The sequence below is a fragment of the Periplaneta americana genome, chromosome 5, assembly GCF_040183065.1.
Source record: "Periplaneta americana isolate PAMFEO1 chromosome 5, P.americana_PAMFEO1_priV1, whole genome shotgun sequence".
NCBI lineage: Eukaryota > Metazoa > Arthropoda > Insecta > Blattodea > Blattidae > Periplaneta > Periplaneta americana.
In genome coordinates, this window is record NC_091121.1 from 190,905,421 (window position 1) to 190,925,337 (window position 19,917).

The window sequence follows — 19,917 nt, forward strand, 5'->3', positions numbered from 1 at the left end:
TCGGAAAAATTGGAAATCTTACTAAAGTACGATGAGAACAGTACTCTTACTCAGAAACAACTCTCTGATTCATTAGGAATCCCATCATCAATATTAAGAATGGTAATAAAAAATCGCGACTCAATCACTACAGCTGCGACATCGGGAGGATGTAATTGCAGAAACTGAAGTGTGGTGAACATGAGGACTTGGAGAACACGTACACGGCAAACAACTATAAATGACTTTCTTTTTTTTTTCTAAAGAATTAAGTACAGTACATATTGTAAATGTCTTTTCATGAATCATAAATTTCAATAAAGAAAAATGCTATTAGATACTGTATATAAGTCAAAATTAGTATACCCGTCTAATACACGGTCCCGGTTAATACGCGTTTTACATCCAGTCCCTTGAACAGCATCTTATCGGGGTTTTACTGTACTTTGATTTTATAATTCGTATAATAAGTAGGGAGCGGATTTTTATGTGCTAAAAAATTTAAATATATTTATTTTTTATGTGCTAAAAAGTACGAAAATATTTGATAAAAATAAAAAAAATATATATATTTTTTTTAAATATGACAAAAATACCTTACTTAGCTTGGGAAAAAAATGTTACTAGGTACTCACCAACCACACTTGAGTGCTAGTAGTTGGCCGAGAATTGCAGTGAACAACAAAGGTCATCTCCAAATTCTCCATCACAAATGCATGCCGATTATCTCTGAACAACGACTTATACTGTGAAAACGATCTTTCCACATTACAGGACGTCAGACGTGCATATTTAAAGAGAGGAATGTCACAAACACAAACACCGTCAATTTCACCTACAGGCACACCCTCCAATACTTTAGCAACTTTACACATTTTTTTATATCCACAGTTTTTCCCAAACACATTCTGGAATTTATCCCTTAGTACTTGTACTTCTGAACCTGGTAGCAAGTCTAGTTTAATTTTCATCCCACAACAGGTTTTTGGATGTTTGGAGTTTTTTTATGGAGTCACACAAAAAGCTTACATTTGCTAATACAAAGCCAAATCGTTTTGTAAAAACCATCTTTTAGTATATCTTGGAGGATATCGATTGACGAAGCCCGATAACAGGGAATCACAACAAGCCGTATTGCCTTTGATGGACATGAGGGAGAGGCAAGAGATTTGTTTAAATTAAATAATGTTCATACCCGAGCTCTTATCTGTTGTGTTTCACAAACAAAGCATGGAATGAAATCATCTTCAGCAACAATAAACATTCCTAATTATGTGCTGCAAGACCTCTCCTCCTTGTCCATGTTAATTTATTCTCTAATAATAACACTGATATGCTGCCTAGCAGTTCTCAGAACTTGAGGCGATACTATTACAAAAATGGATCATGGATACACCACACAGCACTTATAAAAACTCAAAGATCTCCTGAAAATATGTATTTACATAATTCTTTTGTGAAAATATGTGTTTTTATGTGAAACAAAATTCGGGTTTTAAACTTGAAACTTCATGTTCGGAATTTTTAACTTTGTTAATTGTGTTTTATCACCGCAAAAAGAATATTTAATTACATAGGAATCCTCTCCTTACTAATAAGTAAAAAGGAAGAAAGATAGAGAGACAGGGAACGTAAAAGAGAGGCAGTGAGATATGGGGGGAGAGGGGGAAGGAAAGAAAGTAAATATAAAGGAGAAAGAAAGAAAGAAATAAGATTACCTTCACTCTAAGTTCCTTCATAGGTTGAGGCATAAGCAGAGAACGTATTTGTGTTACGATTGGTCCATCCGTTCCTGCTAGCACCATTGTATCACCTTCCCGAAGTTTTCCATTCACCAATATAGCATCGATAGTTGTTCCCAAACCTGGAATGGCTTTTACTTCCAATACTGTAGCCTAAGCAAAACAGACGAGAAAATCAAGTTTTACTTCATGGTAAAGAGAACTATTTGTAATAACTGCACACGATTTAACACTTTGTGAATAGTACCTGCAATTCTTCAGAATACATAAGCCTCTTTGCTAACATGTTCTGACAACTGTCAACAATTAGTGCCAACAAGTTACCCATTCCTTCACCAGTTATGGCACTTGTTGGTACAAGAGAAACATAGCTACGTATGTCAGGGTTGTCAAAGAAGAGCGAAGCATTGAGACCCTGGAAAAAATAAACATTAATTAGAAAAACAATAAACAAAACATATTCACGCACATAACACAAAAAAAAACACACACACACACATACCGTATTTGCTCGCGTAATTTGCGCCCCCGCGTATTTTGCGCACCCTACTTTTTATGGAATTATTTTGAACTTTATTTTTGCTCTGTGTATTTTGCGCACACATTTTACGTACATATTTTTTTTCGGTGTAGTAGGGATTATGTACATATTTTTTTCAGTGTAGTAGGGATTTTCCTTCCCTACAGTCCATTGTAGGTCATTCACCAGCAACTGAAGTACCTGCTTCAGAAAGAAACCCCAAAGTCCCGCTACTTTAACAATGCTTGTCCTTGGTAGAGACAAGTTACCGGTATAGAAAATTAGCCCTACCGTAAATACTTACCTATACATATACTAATTGAGATAAACTCAGAACAGGACCTCTTATTTGAAAAATCCGCATATTTTACGCACCCCAATTTTTCAGTGGCCAAAGTTAATTAAAAAGTGCGCAAATTACGCGAGCAAATACGGTATATCAATTTTGTTTTATTTTTAATGAAAATGAAAAAGATGTCACTATCATATTTTTTTTATTTTCTAATTTTAAACCATCATATTGTAATGTTATTTCTTATTTCCACGGAATTTTTTCACAGGTTTATGACTACTTTTTATCAGTGGCAGATATCTGATATAATAATTTTACCTCAGTGTTCCTACACAGAAATATCATGCCAAAGTTGTCATCACTTTAAAATCTTAGAATATTTCTATAATATTGTTACATAAAGATCCAACTACCTTCAAGAGTGCATACATTTAATTTGGTATCTGTATAAACATATTACTGCATGAGCTATGAGTGACCAATAAAAAATAGTACATGATCTTACCTGTTCTGCAAATTGCACAATCACTTCTTTGGTCCGTTGCTCAAATTCTAATTGTGTGTTGGCAGCCTGAGCCTTAAGAACATCCCTAATATCTTTCCTGTTCATTGTTTGCCAGTCATAAAGCCTGTGGAACAATTATAACACATTTTTAGAAATAAGATTCGAAACATGAGTGTAGTACATGAGCTGTAAGTTATCAGATTTTCTACTGTCCTTGCCTTATCACTGTTCACCAGAGGACAGAGAAAAGCAACCTTTGTCAAAATTCTTGAAAATAATAATCCTTTCACAGCACCCTTCTCCTATGGAGGAGTAGATCACTTCGCGAAAATGCATGGTATAGTGTGGTATACTGCCACGATATCAATATTAGAGTTGGGCAACACGATTCTTTTTCATAAGTCGATTCCAACGATTCAATCACACATTACGAATCGATTCTAACGATTCGTTCACGATTCTTCTCAGTCTGCGATTCCAACTATTCTTTTGAATCGTCAACGAGTTCACGATTCTTCCTACTCTGCGATTCCAACGATTCGTCAACGAACGACTTACAGGACACTTTCCATTGCAAACCACGCGTAGAACAAAAACGTTCTACATCTCTCGCATAGATGGCATAAGAGGCGAGACATTGGATTATCTCTTTCTCATTGACTGGAACCATTCAGCATGACCTCCATTAATCTACAAAATTACCCAAGATAATGTCTCTAAATTATAATTTATCAACTGAACCTTATTACGAAGTACATTTTTTGCATTACATCTCTATTTAACTATGCACATTTCAGGTTTGTGTTCATTATTTTCCATACTTAACAAATGCAGTATTTTGATTTCACTCTCGCTCGGGAGCATTCGACACAGTTCGGAAATGTCCGTTGACAGGTTACATCAAACAACTAATAGAATCGTGGGTTACGATACCATGCCGATTCCTTACTATTCTTTTGAACAACGATTCGTTGATACCACGAATCGATTCTTACGATTCTTTATTATTAGTCGTTCGAATGAAGGATTCGTTCACGAATCGACCCAACTCTAATCAATATGCTGATTTTGAACCCTAGCAACCACACAGCTATCACCAATATCTCTCCTGAGACACAAATAAAAGACTGTCGCCACCAGTGTAGCTCAGCCAGCTAAGATGCTTGCCTATTGATCTGGAGTTGCACTCGGGCACGGGTTTGAGTACCACATGGACTGATTAACGGTTGGGTTTTTTTTCCGAAATTTTCCCCAACCATAAGGCGAATGTCAAGTAATCTACGGTGAATCCTCGGCCTCATCTCACCAAATACCATCTCAATATCACCAATTCCATTAACGCTAAATAACTTAGTAGTTGATACAGCGTCGTTAAATAACCAAATAAAAAAACATCTCCTACAGTCCATGTGTCCCTCACGGAATGAATATATTAAATGAATATGTGACTCATTATTCCCAATTTTTACAGTCCATTCCTATGTACTCCAAAATTCTCACTGAATGAATTTGCTCTAATTTCTATCCCAGAGATTCACAACATAAAATAACATCTTAAACAGAAGCTATACCTCTAACTCCTGCCATGATACTCATCCCTATCTTCGGGAAAGCAGTATTCTACAAAATCGACAAATCTTGTCAACTAACTCCAACTTCAAGTGCAGGGAGTTAATCAATCTGTAATTACTTCGAATCAATATTTTAGGTACACAGCCACATTGTTTAATTTGGCGATATTTTTGTATATAAAAAGAAAATGCAGCAAGACACTCGTCTGGGCTGATTTCCAATAAATTATTTGTTCAATTTTGGTGTATCATATTTTATGATCTCACTGCATACTTTCCAGACGAATTAACCTGTAGATATTGAATACGAACAATATATCATCATTGATTTTATGAAACCTCCTATGTGGCAGCAAACAACATAATTCTTCAGGAGGAAGAAAAAATTAATTAAGAATCAATGGACCTACATAAGAATATGAAATAATTCTGCAGAAAACATTGGTGAATATGATGAACATAATTGACATTGAGGATAAGTGTAGGAATATTATTATTGTTTTGTTTAGTCATTTGTTCGAAGACAGGTGTGAACCTCACAAGTGACACCAACAAGGCACCACTTATGAGGCAACTAGGCCAGGAGATAATGGGGTACAGTGGCCAGTTCCTTTCCCCCTCCATTGCATACATCGCCGATTAGCTACATATTACACTAATCAAACAATTGTTTTTCCTCTGACACATATATTGATGTTTAATTAATTTTTTCTTCCTCCTCAAAAATTATTTTCTGTACTGTCACATAGGAGGTTTCATAAAATCAGTGACGATATGTTCAACAATTAAAAGAAAAGAGTACAGACACATCAACTGAGACTCATACACAGATGAATGGCAAGTAAGAAACTATTTTTTTTTTTACAAAGATTGTTGAAAGAGTGTATTTTCGAAAGCCCCAAAATGGATATTTTTGTACCATCACAATATTTTCTCCATACTTAGTACAATACTTACTTTACTTATTTATGTCTTTTAAGGAACCCACAGGTTCAATGCAGCCCTCACATAAGCCCGCCATCAGTCCCTGTCCTGAACAAGATAAATTCAGTCTCTACCATCATATCCCATCTCCCGCAAATTCATTTAAATATTATCCTCCAATCTACATCTCGGCCTCCCCAAAGGTCTTCTTCCTTCTGGACTCCCAACTAACACTCTATATGCATTTCTGGATTCGTCCATACGTGCTACATGCCCTGCCCATCTCAAACGTCTGGATTTAATGTTCCTAATTATGTCAGGTGAAGAATACGATGCGTGCAGTTCTGTATTGTGTAACTTTATTCATTTTCCTGTAATTTCATCCCTCTTAGCCCCAAATATTTTCCCAAGCACCTTATTCTCAAACACCCTTAACCTCTGTTCCTTCTCAAAGAGAGAGTCCAAGTTTCACAACCATACAGAACAACCGGTAATATAACAGTTTTATAAATTCTAACTTGCAGATTTTTTGAAAGCAGACTGGATGATCAACTGAATAATAACAGGCATTTCCCATATTTATTCTGCATTTAATTTCCTGTCGAATGTCATTTATATTTGTTACTGTTGCTCCAAGATATTTGAATTTTTCCACCTCTTCAAAGGATAAATTTCCAAATTTTATATTTCCATTTCATGCAATATTCTGGTAAAAAGGTAAAGGTATCCCCGTAACATGCCATGAAGGCACTTGGGGGGCATGGAGGTAGAGCCCCATGCTTTCCATGACCTCGGCACTAGAATGAGGTGATGTGGTCAGCACCACACTCTGACCGCCTTTTACCCCCGGGAAAGACTCAGTACTCAATTTTATAGGAGGCTGAGTGAACCTCGGGGCCATTCTGAAAGTTTGGCAACGAGAAAAAAATCCTGTCACCATCTGGGATCGAACCCCGGACCTTTCAGTCCGTAGCCAGCTGCTCTACCAACTGAGCTACCCGGCCGCCCACAAAATTCTGGTTACGACACATAATCATATACTTTGTCTTTTCGGGATTTACTTTCAAACCTATCTCTTCACTTGCTTCAAGTAAAATTCCCATACTTTTCCCTAATCGTTTGTGGATTTTCTCCTAACATATTCACATTATCCGCATAGACAAGCAGCTGATGTAACCCGTTCAATTCCAAACCCTCTCTATTATCCTGGGCTTTCCTAATTGCATACTCTAGAGCAAACCTATCACCATAAAAAAACAGGTTGTTGCAAAACCCCAAAACAAGTCTCAGAATGGGACTTAGTACAATAAATAAAAATAAATACATTTATGCTGCAGATGTAAGACATACCTATCTATTTTATTTAAGGCCACAATAAACGGAGTCTTCTTATTCTTGAGAAGATTTATAGATTCAATTGTCTGTGGTTCCAAGCCGTGCATAATATCCACAACAAGAATTGCAATATCACAGAGAGAAGATCCTCTACTACGCAAATTACTGAACGACTCGTGTCCAGGAGTATCGATGATGAGTAAGCCAGGTATCCTCAGCTCCACATCAGCAAACTGTACAAAACAAGAAACACAATACATATTTCCACTGATTTTCAAATCGTATATACAAATAGCTGATATGATTTTTTTTTTAACTGGGGCACGTAAGAGTTGAACTCCTAAGCTTGCACAACAAATAACTGTAAAATATATCCATGCTATGAAGACTTAACCCTGTTTCTGATGTTATTATATTTCTGCAGCAAAATTTAATCACTTGGTTTTTCATTATTTCCAGGTGTTTTTGCTTTTCTGTCTTTTCACGTGTGATTTCGTTTCTCGAAAGGTGGTATTACACAAATTACCCATCCTATAATAAAAGCTTTATTTATACTGTGTTACTTAACCTCTTTATAAATAAAATATTATCGTATATACGCAAATACTCCGTGCATATTTTTCCTGGAATTTAGCAAGAAAAACTAGGGTGCACGCATTATTTCAATAAGGTTGGTACCACTTTGCTTGAAACACTGAATCTCGTTACACTATAGCATTGTACAGCCTCGTGCCTTGGTCTGTGTGGCGTAGAGGTGGGCAACACAATTCTTTTTCAGAAGTACTGGATGTTCAGTTCAAAATGTGTCATGGCTCACTGTATGCCGTCATGTGGCTAGCTGATGAGCCTAGAGAATTCAATCTTCCTACACTTCCACAGAGGCGTATTACCTATGTGCCACAGAAGTTGCCTAGCAAGTATGGCGTTCATTCTGAAAAGTACTTACCAATACGTACAGTAACACTGGTAGTGGCAGGAATGTGAACTGTTTGGAAACATGTACTGAGGATCGGGATATGGGGAGAGGGTTAAGACGATTACTTACGTATTTGTTGACATTAACTTCGACTGTCAACATGGACACGGAGCATTTGATTTATGTTGTGGAATGTTACCGTACGCAACCGATGATAACAAATACCCTGCGTACGACTTGCCCGAGCAAAACACAGTTCGAAAGAGGTTATGGTAGCACACAGACCGTACAGACCGCCATCTGTTGCTACGACGTTCAAGTTATACCGTACACGTTCTCAAGTTCAGATTGAACGCCTTGATTAATAGGCAACTTCTCTGACATAAAAGCTGAAACTCGCTTCAAATCGCTGACTCACAACATTGACGTCATGACACACTTTGAAATGAACACCCAGTAAATTCCAACAATTCAATCATACATTACAAATTGATTCAAATGATTCGTTCACGATTCTTCCCTGTCTACGATTCCAACTATTCTTTTGAATAGTCAACAAATGACTCACAGGACTCTTCCCTTTGCAAACCACGGATAAAACAAAAATGTTCCACATCTCTTGCATAGATGGTCTCTTTCTGATTGACTGGAATCATTCATTATAACCTCCATTAGTCTACAAAATCACCCAAGATAGTGTTTCCTAAGTTGCTATCAGAGGTAGAGACCCGGATGCTTCTACAACAGCATGTGCAGATTATGACGTGTTTCTTAAAACAAATTGATATTTTATTTAGTTTTGGAGTACATCATTATGTAGGATAATTTCTTGTAAATAAAACACAAATTACAGCTTGCGCAGATTATTTGATGGCATGGAGTATTTACATATATATGGTATTTCTGCATTGTTTGTTAATAGTTTTTTTTATATTTATTATATTTACTATAATTATAATTAAATAAGAGATTATAGCACTAATACGGTTTTGTAGAATCCTATTACAATATTTAAATAGTTGAATACAATACATATTAAGTACAGTCAAGTTCCAAAGTAAGTAATGTCTTGTGTAAATATCATTTGAAATGTACTATTGTGACATCTTCAAAAATGCAGAAGACAAAATTTTAAACTATAGCTCACTACACGCACAATAGTCACTAACTAGGCCTGCATGTGTAAGGCTACTTACTGCTTTAACAAATTTAGTTTGCTCCTTAATAGCATCAATTGGCACATTTGTTGCACCAATCTGCTGTGTGATCCCTCCAGCTTCACCATCTTGAACATTGGTGCGTCTTAACTTGTCCAGAATTTTTGTTTTACCTAGGATACAAAGTGATAAAATTATAGACCACAAAGAAATGAAAGATGGATCGGTTATAATCTTCATGTTCATAACAATAATGAAGAAATTCCAAATAGATAGTTTATATATTTTCAGTATTACACTTAAAATATTCAATTATTATCCCCTATGGCCTATGTCATAAAGATGACCATGAAAGCAATAGAAAGACTTCCTTCCAGAGAACAGGTCATAAGGGACATAAAGTAGAATTCCAATTATCCGCATACCAAATATCTGCATCGTAAATTATCAAGCTCGATTTTCAGGAAATTTAGAAATTATTTATTCTATAGCAGAAAATACCATTGTTTTCTTTACTCCAAAAGACTGCACAATATATTGCAGAACATATTCACTCCCATAATATGAAGAGTTCCTTTTAATGTTTCATTGTTATGTACAGTACTTTAAAAAATACTTTGTGTTTAAATATAATTGTAACTTTTGTTCTTTTAAAAACTATTTTTGGTTTAAATATTTGTAATTTTTATTCTCTTAAAAATACTTTTTTATGTTTAAATATTCGTAACTTTTGTTATTTACAAAAATACTTTTTATGTTTAAATATTCGTAACTTACATTCTTTAAAAAATACTTTTTGTGTTTAAATATTCGTAATTTTTATTCTTTAAAAAATACTTTTTATGTTTAAAAATTCGTAACTTTTATACTTAAAAAAACAATTTTTATATTTAAATATTCGTAACTTTTGTTCTTTACAAAAATACTTTTTATCTTTAAATATTCGTAACTTATATTCTTTAAAAAATACTTTTTGTGCTTAAATATTTGTAATTTTTATTCTTTAAAAAATACTTTTTATGTTTAAAAATTCGTAACTTTTATACTTAAAAAAAATACTTTTTATATTTAAATATTCGTAACTTTTGTTCTTTAAAAAAAAGATACTTTTTCCGATCTTACTAATAAAAACTCTTATACAGACATTTAACTGTCTTTTACTTACACAATGAATAGTTCGTTTATAAGTCATGTGTAAATTCCATACTAATAATCACTAATACGTCGTGTATAACAGTATAACTTACACAACTACGTCATAGTTTCGTCATTACTTCGTTATGAAAGGTATAGAATATCTGAGGTTCTCTATTGCATCTGGTAGAGCGCTCTAGTGTGCCGCGCTAAGTATCGATAGTACAACTGGGCCTGATCGATTACTACACTATATTTTGGTCAAAGAGTACAGCTACAGCAATATTATTCTAATCATTCTGTGATCTTTGGTTTGTTCTTCTGTGGTTACAAGGCAACCACCATCATAAAATGACAGTCGATACAAACAGCTGTTAGAGTGGCAGCCAATTTTTTCTCTATATACAACGCTTAAACAAGGGGTTTTATGTATATAACTACTGCAAAGCAATTCCCATGTATAGTTACAGGTTGTTTATACATTCATCGCTTATGCATGGTTTATTAGTAACGTTTTCTGTCCCAACTCTGCATAAGGCTCATATAAAAGCTATACATGGTTTATTAGTAAGATCATTTATGTTTAAATATTCATTATTTTTGTTCTTTAAAAAATACTTTATTTTAAATATTCGTAACTTTTCTTCTTTAAAAAATACTTTCTATGTTTAAATATTCGTAAATTTTATTCTTTAACAAATACTTTTTATGTTCATATATTCGTAACTTTTGTTCTTTAAAAAAATACTTTTCATATTTAAATATTCGTGACTTTTGTTCTTTAAAAAATACTTTTTATGTACAAATATTCGTTACTTTTGTTCTTTTAATACAATTTCACAATGACATGCTGCCAGAGTGATTATCATCACTTCTGACTCAATCATCCAGATTTCTGCATATCCAAATTATGCCAATACACAATTAGTCCGGAAAATTGGAGTTCTATTGTACCCTGAAGTTGTTGATATTGGTATTATTACTGTTGATAATTATTATGACGATAAAAAAAGCAACAAGGAAGATCATGAAAGGAAGGATAATACAGTGGTGCAATGTTAAGGGGAGAAATAAATTGTACTTTATCCATCACTGTTAATGAATAAAGAATTCACATTTAGAACATTTACTGATTGACCCAAGCAGTCAAGCAAAAATAGCTGTTTATTATGAACCCAATGAGTAGAAAATTCTTCTCACCCCCATTTTTACACTTGAAAACAAAGACAGATCCAACATTGTGAATTCTTTATTAATTTACAGCAATTGAAAAAGTCAAGCATATACCACTTATTAAGGAAGATAATGTTAAGGTATAGGAGGCAGAGGAAGAGAAGAATTAAGGACTGTTTTTGCAAAACTTGCTAATTGAAAAAACTAAATTTTACAGGAGACAAAACACTATAGTAAGCAAGTTTTGCTGTATGTCTCACTTATAGCAGAAAGCAAGTTTTGAAAAAACGATCACACTTTGACACACTACAATGAAGACAAATACCCAATTTTACTAAGAAGCTTTGAACATCATGTAGAGGTTTGCCTTATGTTAACGAATCTATCAAAATCTCAATTTTGCAGTTAGCAAGTTTTGCAAAAACGGTCCTCTATGACAATCTGATTGTTACGATAATAAATTATGAGTAAGAAAAGGAGCATGACATAGAGGAGAAGAGAAAAAAGGGGAAAGGAAATAAGACGAGGACTAAAAGAAGGTTGAAGAAGTATATAAGGAGAAAAGAGGTGGCAGAAGAGGAAGAAGATAAGCAGAAGAAGAAGGAAGAAAATAGGGAAGAAGAGGATACGAGCACGAAGATGCAGGATATTCTCTAATAATAAAAAAAAGACGTCAATATGCTGGTAACAGCTGCAACAAAAGTATAATTTCTCTCACCTGTATCTACGTGTCCCAGTACACAAACCACAGCAGCTCGTAAAACATCAAGTGACTTATTCTTTTCTGCCTCTTCACGTCGTTTCTATTAACACACAAACAAATACTAAAAATATGTATACGCAGACAGGGAAGTTACAAAGCTTAGGTCTGCGAAAGGTATTACTCTTCAATTACACAACTAGTGAAGACATTTTGCAATTGAATCGGTCGGAGCTAAAAGGAACTAAGTCAAAATATGAAGTTTTGGGTCATGCAACAATTTGAACAAGTGATGTCAAGCGCATCGAACAGTGGAAGAAGTAACTAAGACTTTTAAATGTTCTTTTGTCTTCTATAACATAAAAATATAATATTTGTGTTATTAGTGGAACATTTTTTGCTTCTCCTGAAAAGTTATCAAAAGTGACTTAATTCCTATTAGCTCCGTCTGATTCAATTTGAGACTGCACAATGTCGTTAAAATACTTACAGAAACAAAGATGTCTCAGCAATATTAAAATAGTTAATAATATAAGTAGGCTGTATGCTCAAAAAGTAAAATTTGAATGAAACAGAACAATATATTATTACAAATTCTATTTCAAAAGATTGTGTAATAAAATAAGGAAAATCATCTTTTATTCAATATCATTAAGGACAGAATAAAAATGCAGATGTTAAAAAAGTATTACAAGTTCAAAAAATGGGAACACTGTATGTTATATCAGTAATGAAAAACTTACTATCAAAAATGAAAATAAGTAAAAACTATTGCGTACATTTTGTAATTTCGGGAAAAATTTATATTATGACTAAGTCCACGCAAAAACCTATTTGTTTAACAATTTATAAGCAAATATCCGAAAAGAAAAACACAAAAAATTAAAAGGAAAAATGAATGAATGAATGAATGAGGTAATTTAATTATTTAGGAATAACGTATACTCTCAAAAAATTCAACAACCAAGCCTATACAGCACTAAGTATCAGAAGCTTCACCACAAACACATGGAACAGCAAGTACAGTATTAAAAACAATTGAGCAAAAATTATAATATACACAACAGTTATGTATTCTATTGTAACACACATGATTGAAACCAGAAATACCAGCAACATTAAAGACATAAGAAACTGATACTTACTTACTGGCTTTTAAGGAACCTGGAGGTTCATTGCCGCCCTCACATAAGCCCGCCATCGGTCCCTATCTTGAGCAAGATTAATCTATTCTCTATCATCATATCTCACCTCCCTCAAATCCATTTTAATATTATCTTCCCATCTACGTCTCGGCCTCCCTAAAGGTCTTTTTCCCTCCGGCCTCTCAACTAACACTCTATATGCATTTCTGGATTCGCCCATACGTGCTACATGCCCAGTCCATCTCAAACGTCTGGATTTAATGTTCCTAATTATGTCAGGTGAAGAATACAATGCGTGCAGTTCTGTGTTGTGTAACTTTCTCCATTCTCCTGTAACTTCATCCCTCTTAGCCCCAAATATTTTCCTAAGCACCTTATTCTCAAACACCCTTAACCTATGTTCCTCTCTCAAAGTGAGAGTCCAAGTTTCACAACCATAAAGTACAACCGGTAATATAACTGTTTTATAAATTCTAACTTTCAGATTTTTTGACAGCAGACTGGATGATAAAAGCTTCTCAACCGAATAATAACAGGCATTTCCCATATTTATTCTGTGTTTAATTTCCTCCCGAGTATAATTTATATTTGTTACTGTTGCTCCAAGATATTTGAACTTCTCCACCTCTTCAAAAGATAAATTTCCAATTTTTATATTTCCATTTCGTACAATATTCTGGTCACGAGACATAATCATATACTTTGTCTTTTCGGGATTTACTTCCAAACCTATCCCTTTACTTGCTTCCAGTAAAATTCCCGTGTTTTCCCTAATCGTTTGTGGATTTTCTCCTAACATATTCACATCATCCGCATAGACAAGCAGCTGATGTAATCCGTTCAATTCCAAACCCTCTCTGTTATCCTGGACTTTCCTAATGCATACTCTAGCATCAGAAACTGATGTAAAACTTAAATAATGAATGAATAGAAAAAGAAATAAATGGCATCCTCATATTTAAAGCATAAGCAAAAACATAAAAATAAAAGCAGTACCAGGCAGATCATTAAGAGGACAAAAATATCAATTGCTAAGAAAAAGATGGAAGACTGTGGATTAAACAGGCTACAAGCCTCATTTTTAATTTAGAATTTACCTACAAATTCTACAATTAAATAAGAAGGTAATACCTGTATCCTAGCCAAGGCCCTCTCCCTCCGCCTCTCAGCATCTGTCTTATGTTCATCTTCACTGTCACTCTCTTCTTCACTACTACTCTCTTCAGATTCATCCTCTGATTCTGATTCTTCATTATCTTCATCATCTTCATCCTCTTCTTCTTGTTTTGGTTCTTCTGCTTTCGCATCTGCTTTTGATTTATCAGAGTGATCTGAAAAAGAAAATATACAAACTGGTTCTTAATTGAATTGAAGTTAATTTTTCCTTCTGGCTTTCCAGTAATAATTTACAAGTTATGTTGGTGTATCAGCTTGGTTTTTGGGAATGGTTTCACACTGGAGGAGATGATCCCTATTCATTCTAGATTCTGGTTTTTCGCATAATAAACATTCTGAAGAGTTGTAATTGTTGGTTCTATGGAGGTGACTGTAATGCCGTCAAGTCGAAAATTCTGGATGTGACTGTGTCGGGGATATGGCCATGGGTTTTACGTGAATATTTCTCGTTTAAATCGACTATCTTTCGTTTAGCACCAAAATCAGCTCGGTAGCAAATCAAAGTCGCGAGATACAATGCTCAGATACGATTAAATTATGTGGTGCTATTTGAAAAAGTGATGGTGTCACTTGTATCTTGTACAAGAAAGCAGTTGCATGAACCAAATATCCATACTTATGATGTTAACCCCTTGTTGTAAAATAACTTTCAAAAAAAATATTTTCAATTCCAGTTCAAGCATTAAAGTTATTTGAGATACACAAGATAAATGGGACACTCTGTGTGTATGTATATGTATTTACTTACTTACTAATGGCTTTTAGAGAACCCGGAGGTTCATTGCCGCCTTCATATAAGCCCATCATCGGTCTCTGTCCTGAAGAAGAATAATCCAGTCCCAACTATCATATCCTACCTCCTCTGAGGTACTGATACGCTGCTTTGTGCGCGCAGTTGTTGAGACACGCTCGACAATCAAGGTCGATAAGTTATCAGTTGTGAGCCAGCTGTTGCAGTGTTTTTACGTACAGTGCAGTTTCTTAACACAGTTGCTTAAATATTCAATGTGTGTGTAAAATTTGTGAGCAATGCAAAACGCAAAATTCAGGCTTGAACAGAGAGTTTTTATGTATGATGCATATGTGAAAACAGAGTCATGTAGAGAGGTGCGTAGGCAATTTGAAGTGAAATATTAGGGTACTCCAATTCAGGATAGAGAAACTGTTAGACGTCTTGTTAACAAATGAAGGACAACAGGGTCGCTAAATGCTACAATTCCTAAGCGAAAATGAAGAGTATTGACGGGAGAAAAAATTGATGAAATCAGTGCATAATTTACACGCTCTCCTAATAAATCTCTAAGACATGTTTCACAGGAAGTTAGTGTTTCAAAAACATCAGTCTTTACTGCTGCTAAATTTTTAAAATTAAAATCCTACAGAGTGAGTATCGTGCATGAATTACGGCCTAGAGACAATGAAAAACGAGTTCAGTTTTGTAATTGGATTTTACAAAGTATTGTGGACGGTATTGTGGATCCTCATTTAATAATTTTTTCTGATGAGGCGTGGTTTCATTTACGAGATAATGCTGCCTCACAGAACAATAGCTATTGGAGAACAGAGAATCCCCATTTAATTCATGAGGTTCCATTGCATGACGAAAAGCTAGGCGTTTGGGGTACTGTTCAGGATACAGTAAATGCACAAAGATATCGCACTCTAATACTCGCGCCATTTTTCCTTATGTTATCAGATGATGAGAAACTCAATGAGTATTTCCAACAAGATTCAGCAAAAGCCCATACATCCATGAACGATGTAAATGACGTTTTTGGAGAAAGGACTATTTCTCAGGACTTATGGCCGCCACATTCCCCCGACATTACAGTGTGTTATTTTTATTTCTTGGGGAACTCTAAAAAATAATGTCTATAGGAATAATACTGACAGCATAGATGAATTGAAAGCAAATATAACAAGAGAGATTAGGAAAATTACCGAAGAGGAACTTATTCGTGTGAATGATAATTTTATTAAAAGATGCCAGAAAAGTGTGGATTCAAATGGACATCACTTTTAACATCGCCTATAACAAGGTTAGTACTACGTAGAAAAATTCTCGTGTGGATGCTATTAGTGTAGAAAGCAGAAGCTTACGGATAGACGATTCATGCAAGCGATACCGCAGGCAGGCTGTTTTCCTGGCCCCACCCATAGGCGAATGCTCTGTATATGTTAAATCAGAGTTCTTCCAGAAAACTGACTTTAACTTTTAGGATGTGTCTTAAACAAGGAAAGAGCATCTTATACACACACATATAGTAACATTCCTTCTACAACTTCAAGTTTGGAAACAAAGTACTGTGCGCCCTATTTACTGCCTACAGACAGTTCAATAAAATTAAATTGCACTCACAAATTTTAGATTCGATGAAAAGTTAAGTTTAATGTTACATGTAACTACCGTACCTTCTTCCTCTTCGTCTTCTCCTGAGGATTCAGCATCCCATGTGTCTTTCACATCATCCTCCTGATCCCAGCTGTCTTTCACGTCTTCACCTTCTTTCTTTTCTGACTGAACAGGATCTACAATCTGTACTTCTACTTTCTGCTCTTCAGGTTTCTGTTCTGTATAAAATATATTACAACAATAAATGAGACTATGTTATTATTTATCAATTTATCATACATAACATGAATAGTTCGAGTGGTAAACTGTGATGGTACATCTAGAAGAGTCTGTGTGAACAAACCGAACAAATTTTATTATATATGTGTGAGATAAAGCAACAGAAAAAAAAAAAAAAAACATTACGCCCACTGATCAATTGATTGTACCTAACCTATTTTAAAATTAAATTAGATCAGAACAAAAATTTTGCTCCACATATTGTATGTAAAACTAGTGCAGGACACCCACAACAGTGACACAATGACCAGGTCGATGGGATGCCTCCATGATGGCTGACTGCTATTCATGTTTAAGAAAAGATCAAGACCACAAACACTTGCTAACTCAGCATTTTTTTTTTTTTTTTTATAATTTATTGATCCATCAGCGCATTTAGCACTATACAGATCATTTATAAATAAAATATAAATACAATACATGACACTGAATTGAGGGCAGCCTAGATTGGGCTCCTCAATGAACAAAAATAATTGTTAATAAATAATTATTACTTCTCTATATTTCTCTATATTTAGGTCGATTTATTTGGTGTGATGATAAATTTTGATTATAATATGAGGTCCATTGAAAGTCGGCTTTTGATTCTGGTAGGAAATGTGGACTTCCTTCCGAGAGAGTAGTGGATGGCGCCTGGAACATTTTCTAGGTTGTTATAGAACTTCTTAGCTTGTGAATGAATAAACTGTTTCATGTGTCAATACCAGTTTCTCTGTGTAGTTGGCTGTTACGGACAAACCAAGGAGAATTGAGTGAAATTCGTAGGAATTTATTTTGCAATGACCGGATGTGTTTAATTTCACTTATTGCAGCTCCTCCCCAGACAGGACAGGCATAAAGCAGTAGAGGTCGTAATAGAGATGTGTAGAGTAGCATGCAATTTTGTAGCTTTAGAGGTGATTTCTTGTTGAGGAGCGGATATAATTTAGTGAGTCTTGAGTAGGCCAATTTAAGTTTGTTGTTGATGTGATGTTTCCATGATAGACGGCGATCTAAATGCACTCCAAGATATTTTACAGCTTCATCCTTTGGTTTCCACGGTATCACGTTGGTTGAACCAGTTAAAATAAACCATTATTATTATTAAACCATTATTATTATATCTTTCAACCACAGTAGGGGAGTAGTGGGTACAGTGAGACACAAGATATTAAGACATATGTATGCAAGTGATAATTGAAGTATTTTTAAAATCAAATGCAATAGAAATAGACATTAAAACATGGAGTATAATAATACATAAACAAAAATGTTAATAGATGAAGGACATAATATACAATACGTGCTTGTCAAAAAAATGCAAATGTCTCACTGTTCCCATTCAGGAGGGTACAGTGAGACACCACAGTGTCTATTGACGGACATTGAAATAATTTACATTTATTTCAAAAGAAAACAAAAACTTGCTGTCTCTTTATCTTGACATGTTCTGTAGGCTTATTTAGAATCATTTTGATGTCTGACTTCGAAACCATTGAAACATCTGGAACATTTGGAAAAGTGAATTTTCCATGACTTTTCAAACTTTTGTGAAAAAATTAAATGAATTTTTGGTGAGAACAAAGCTTAAGATTATAAGAATTTAATGTAATTCTTTATTATTTTTTAACATTTTCTTAAATTTTGTGAATAATTTTTTATTTATGAAAGCATTAAAATGTAATGTATCCATTATTTTAAGCTAGAGTTCCTAAATTGGTTACTAATATGTTCATTTTTAATGTTAGTTACTGGTAAATGTAATATAATTACAGTTTGTTTTTACAAATCATTGGTACATGGGAACAGTGAGACGTCTCAGTGTACCCTTCAATGGCATGTCTCACTGTTCCCTTTACGCATAGTTCATTTAAAAATGATGCCATCACTTCAAAATTAAAACAAGAAAGACGAAACTTTGCCAAACATAATCTCAAATACGGTACCATAGTATTAGGTAACAAAACATTCATATTTATATCTCATTTGTATAACCAATACAACCTTCATTAAACACAAGCCAAAATTTTACTTCTAGAGTGAAAAATTACGAATTATTTTTTCATCAGTCACCTTTATAACCGGAATCAAATCGAATATGAAAATACTGTTACTTTACTCATGCAACATACAACTCCACTGTTACCAACATCAAAATTTACCATCTAATAAAAAATGTCTCACTGTTCTCCCTGTCTTACTGTACCCACTTCTCCCTACGTGATTCTAAACTACAAACCTTCAACACAGAAGCTAATGGATTTAAAATATATGTGCCAATCAAAGACCTATACAATTGTATTTGACATTACAGGTAAATTTCTACATAATAAAGATAATGTATCATTACCTAAAGTAGCCTATATACTTACTACAGTGAATACAAGAATATTATTTTTGTTTAAAGCTTACCTTGCTCGACACTAGTCTGCTTCTTGGCTTTGACTCTAACTCTTGTGCCTGGTCGTGGAGCCCGTTTCTCTCCTGCTGCTGGCATCTCCATCCCCTGAGCTTTCAGAGCTTCCAGCATTGCTTGTGCACGGGCACGATCAGCCTTTTGTTTCGCAGTCAGAAGCTTCCCCTCTGCTTTCAGTCTTTCTTTCCTTTCTTTTTCTTTAAGTTTTTTCCTTTCTTTGCGTTCTATTTCTAATTGTCGCTAGAAATTATGAAAAAAAAAAGTCTGTATGAATTTATATTTCATAAAGAGGGAAAAAATCATAATAAATCAATATTTTACGTCATCATAACTCTTTGTAAGTCACTATACAGAGTCAACCGTAAGTAATGCCATTAAATTTCAGAGGATTATTCTTTGAGATATTTCAAACAAAAAAGCTTAATACAATTTTGCTCGTGTTTGCTTCCTTTTCGAGATAAAAATTATTTTTATGAAACATTTCATGGCGTGTTTTGGGAAAGCCACTGATTTAATTCCCATATTCTCAGTTAATTTAAGAAAACAGTGTGTTATGATGATAAATGAACGAAAGAATTTCAGTTCTATCATTTAAATGCGCAGAAATTTGATCCAAACAAA

The 19,917-nt window shown here is 34.3% G+C and overlaps 1 protein-coding gene across 2 annotated transcripts in view; it reads right to left on the reverse strand.

Moving 5' to 3' along the window:
- The window catches only part of eIF5B (eukaryotic translation initiation factor 5B), a 288,622-nt gene that overhangs the window by 232,167 nt on the left and 36,538 nt on the right, over positions 1 to 19,917 (reverse strand). For both annotated transcript variants that reach the window (XR_011332334.1, XM_069826929.1), the window contains exons 7-15: positions 19,293 to 19,536; positions 16,682 to 16,840; positions 14,225 to 14,424; positions 11,967 to 12,051; positions 8,981 to 9,114; positions 6,884 to 7,101; positions 3,039 to 3,162; positions 1,969 to 2,136; positions 1,698 to 1,874 (exon numbers count right to left, since the gene is read on the reverse strand). Coding sequence is in view for 1 of the 2 variants with exons in the window: in XM_069826929.1 (XP_069683030.1) it covers positions 1,698 to 1,874; positions 1,969 to 2,136; positions 3,039 to 3,162; positions 6,884 to 7,101; positions 8,981 to 9,114; positions 11,967 to 12,051; positions 14,225 to 14,424; positions 16,682 to 16,840; positions 19,293 to 19,536 (1,509 nt within the window). In the remaining variant the exon portion in view is untranslated. The remainder of the gene's footprint in view (positions 1 to 1,697; positions 1,875 to 1,968; positions 2,137 to 3,038; positions 3,163 to 6,883; positions 7,102 to 8,980; positions 9,115 to 11,966; positions 12,052 to 14,224; positions 14,425 to 16,681; positions 16,841 to 19,292; positions 19,537 to 19,917) is intronic.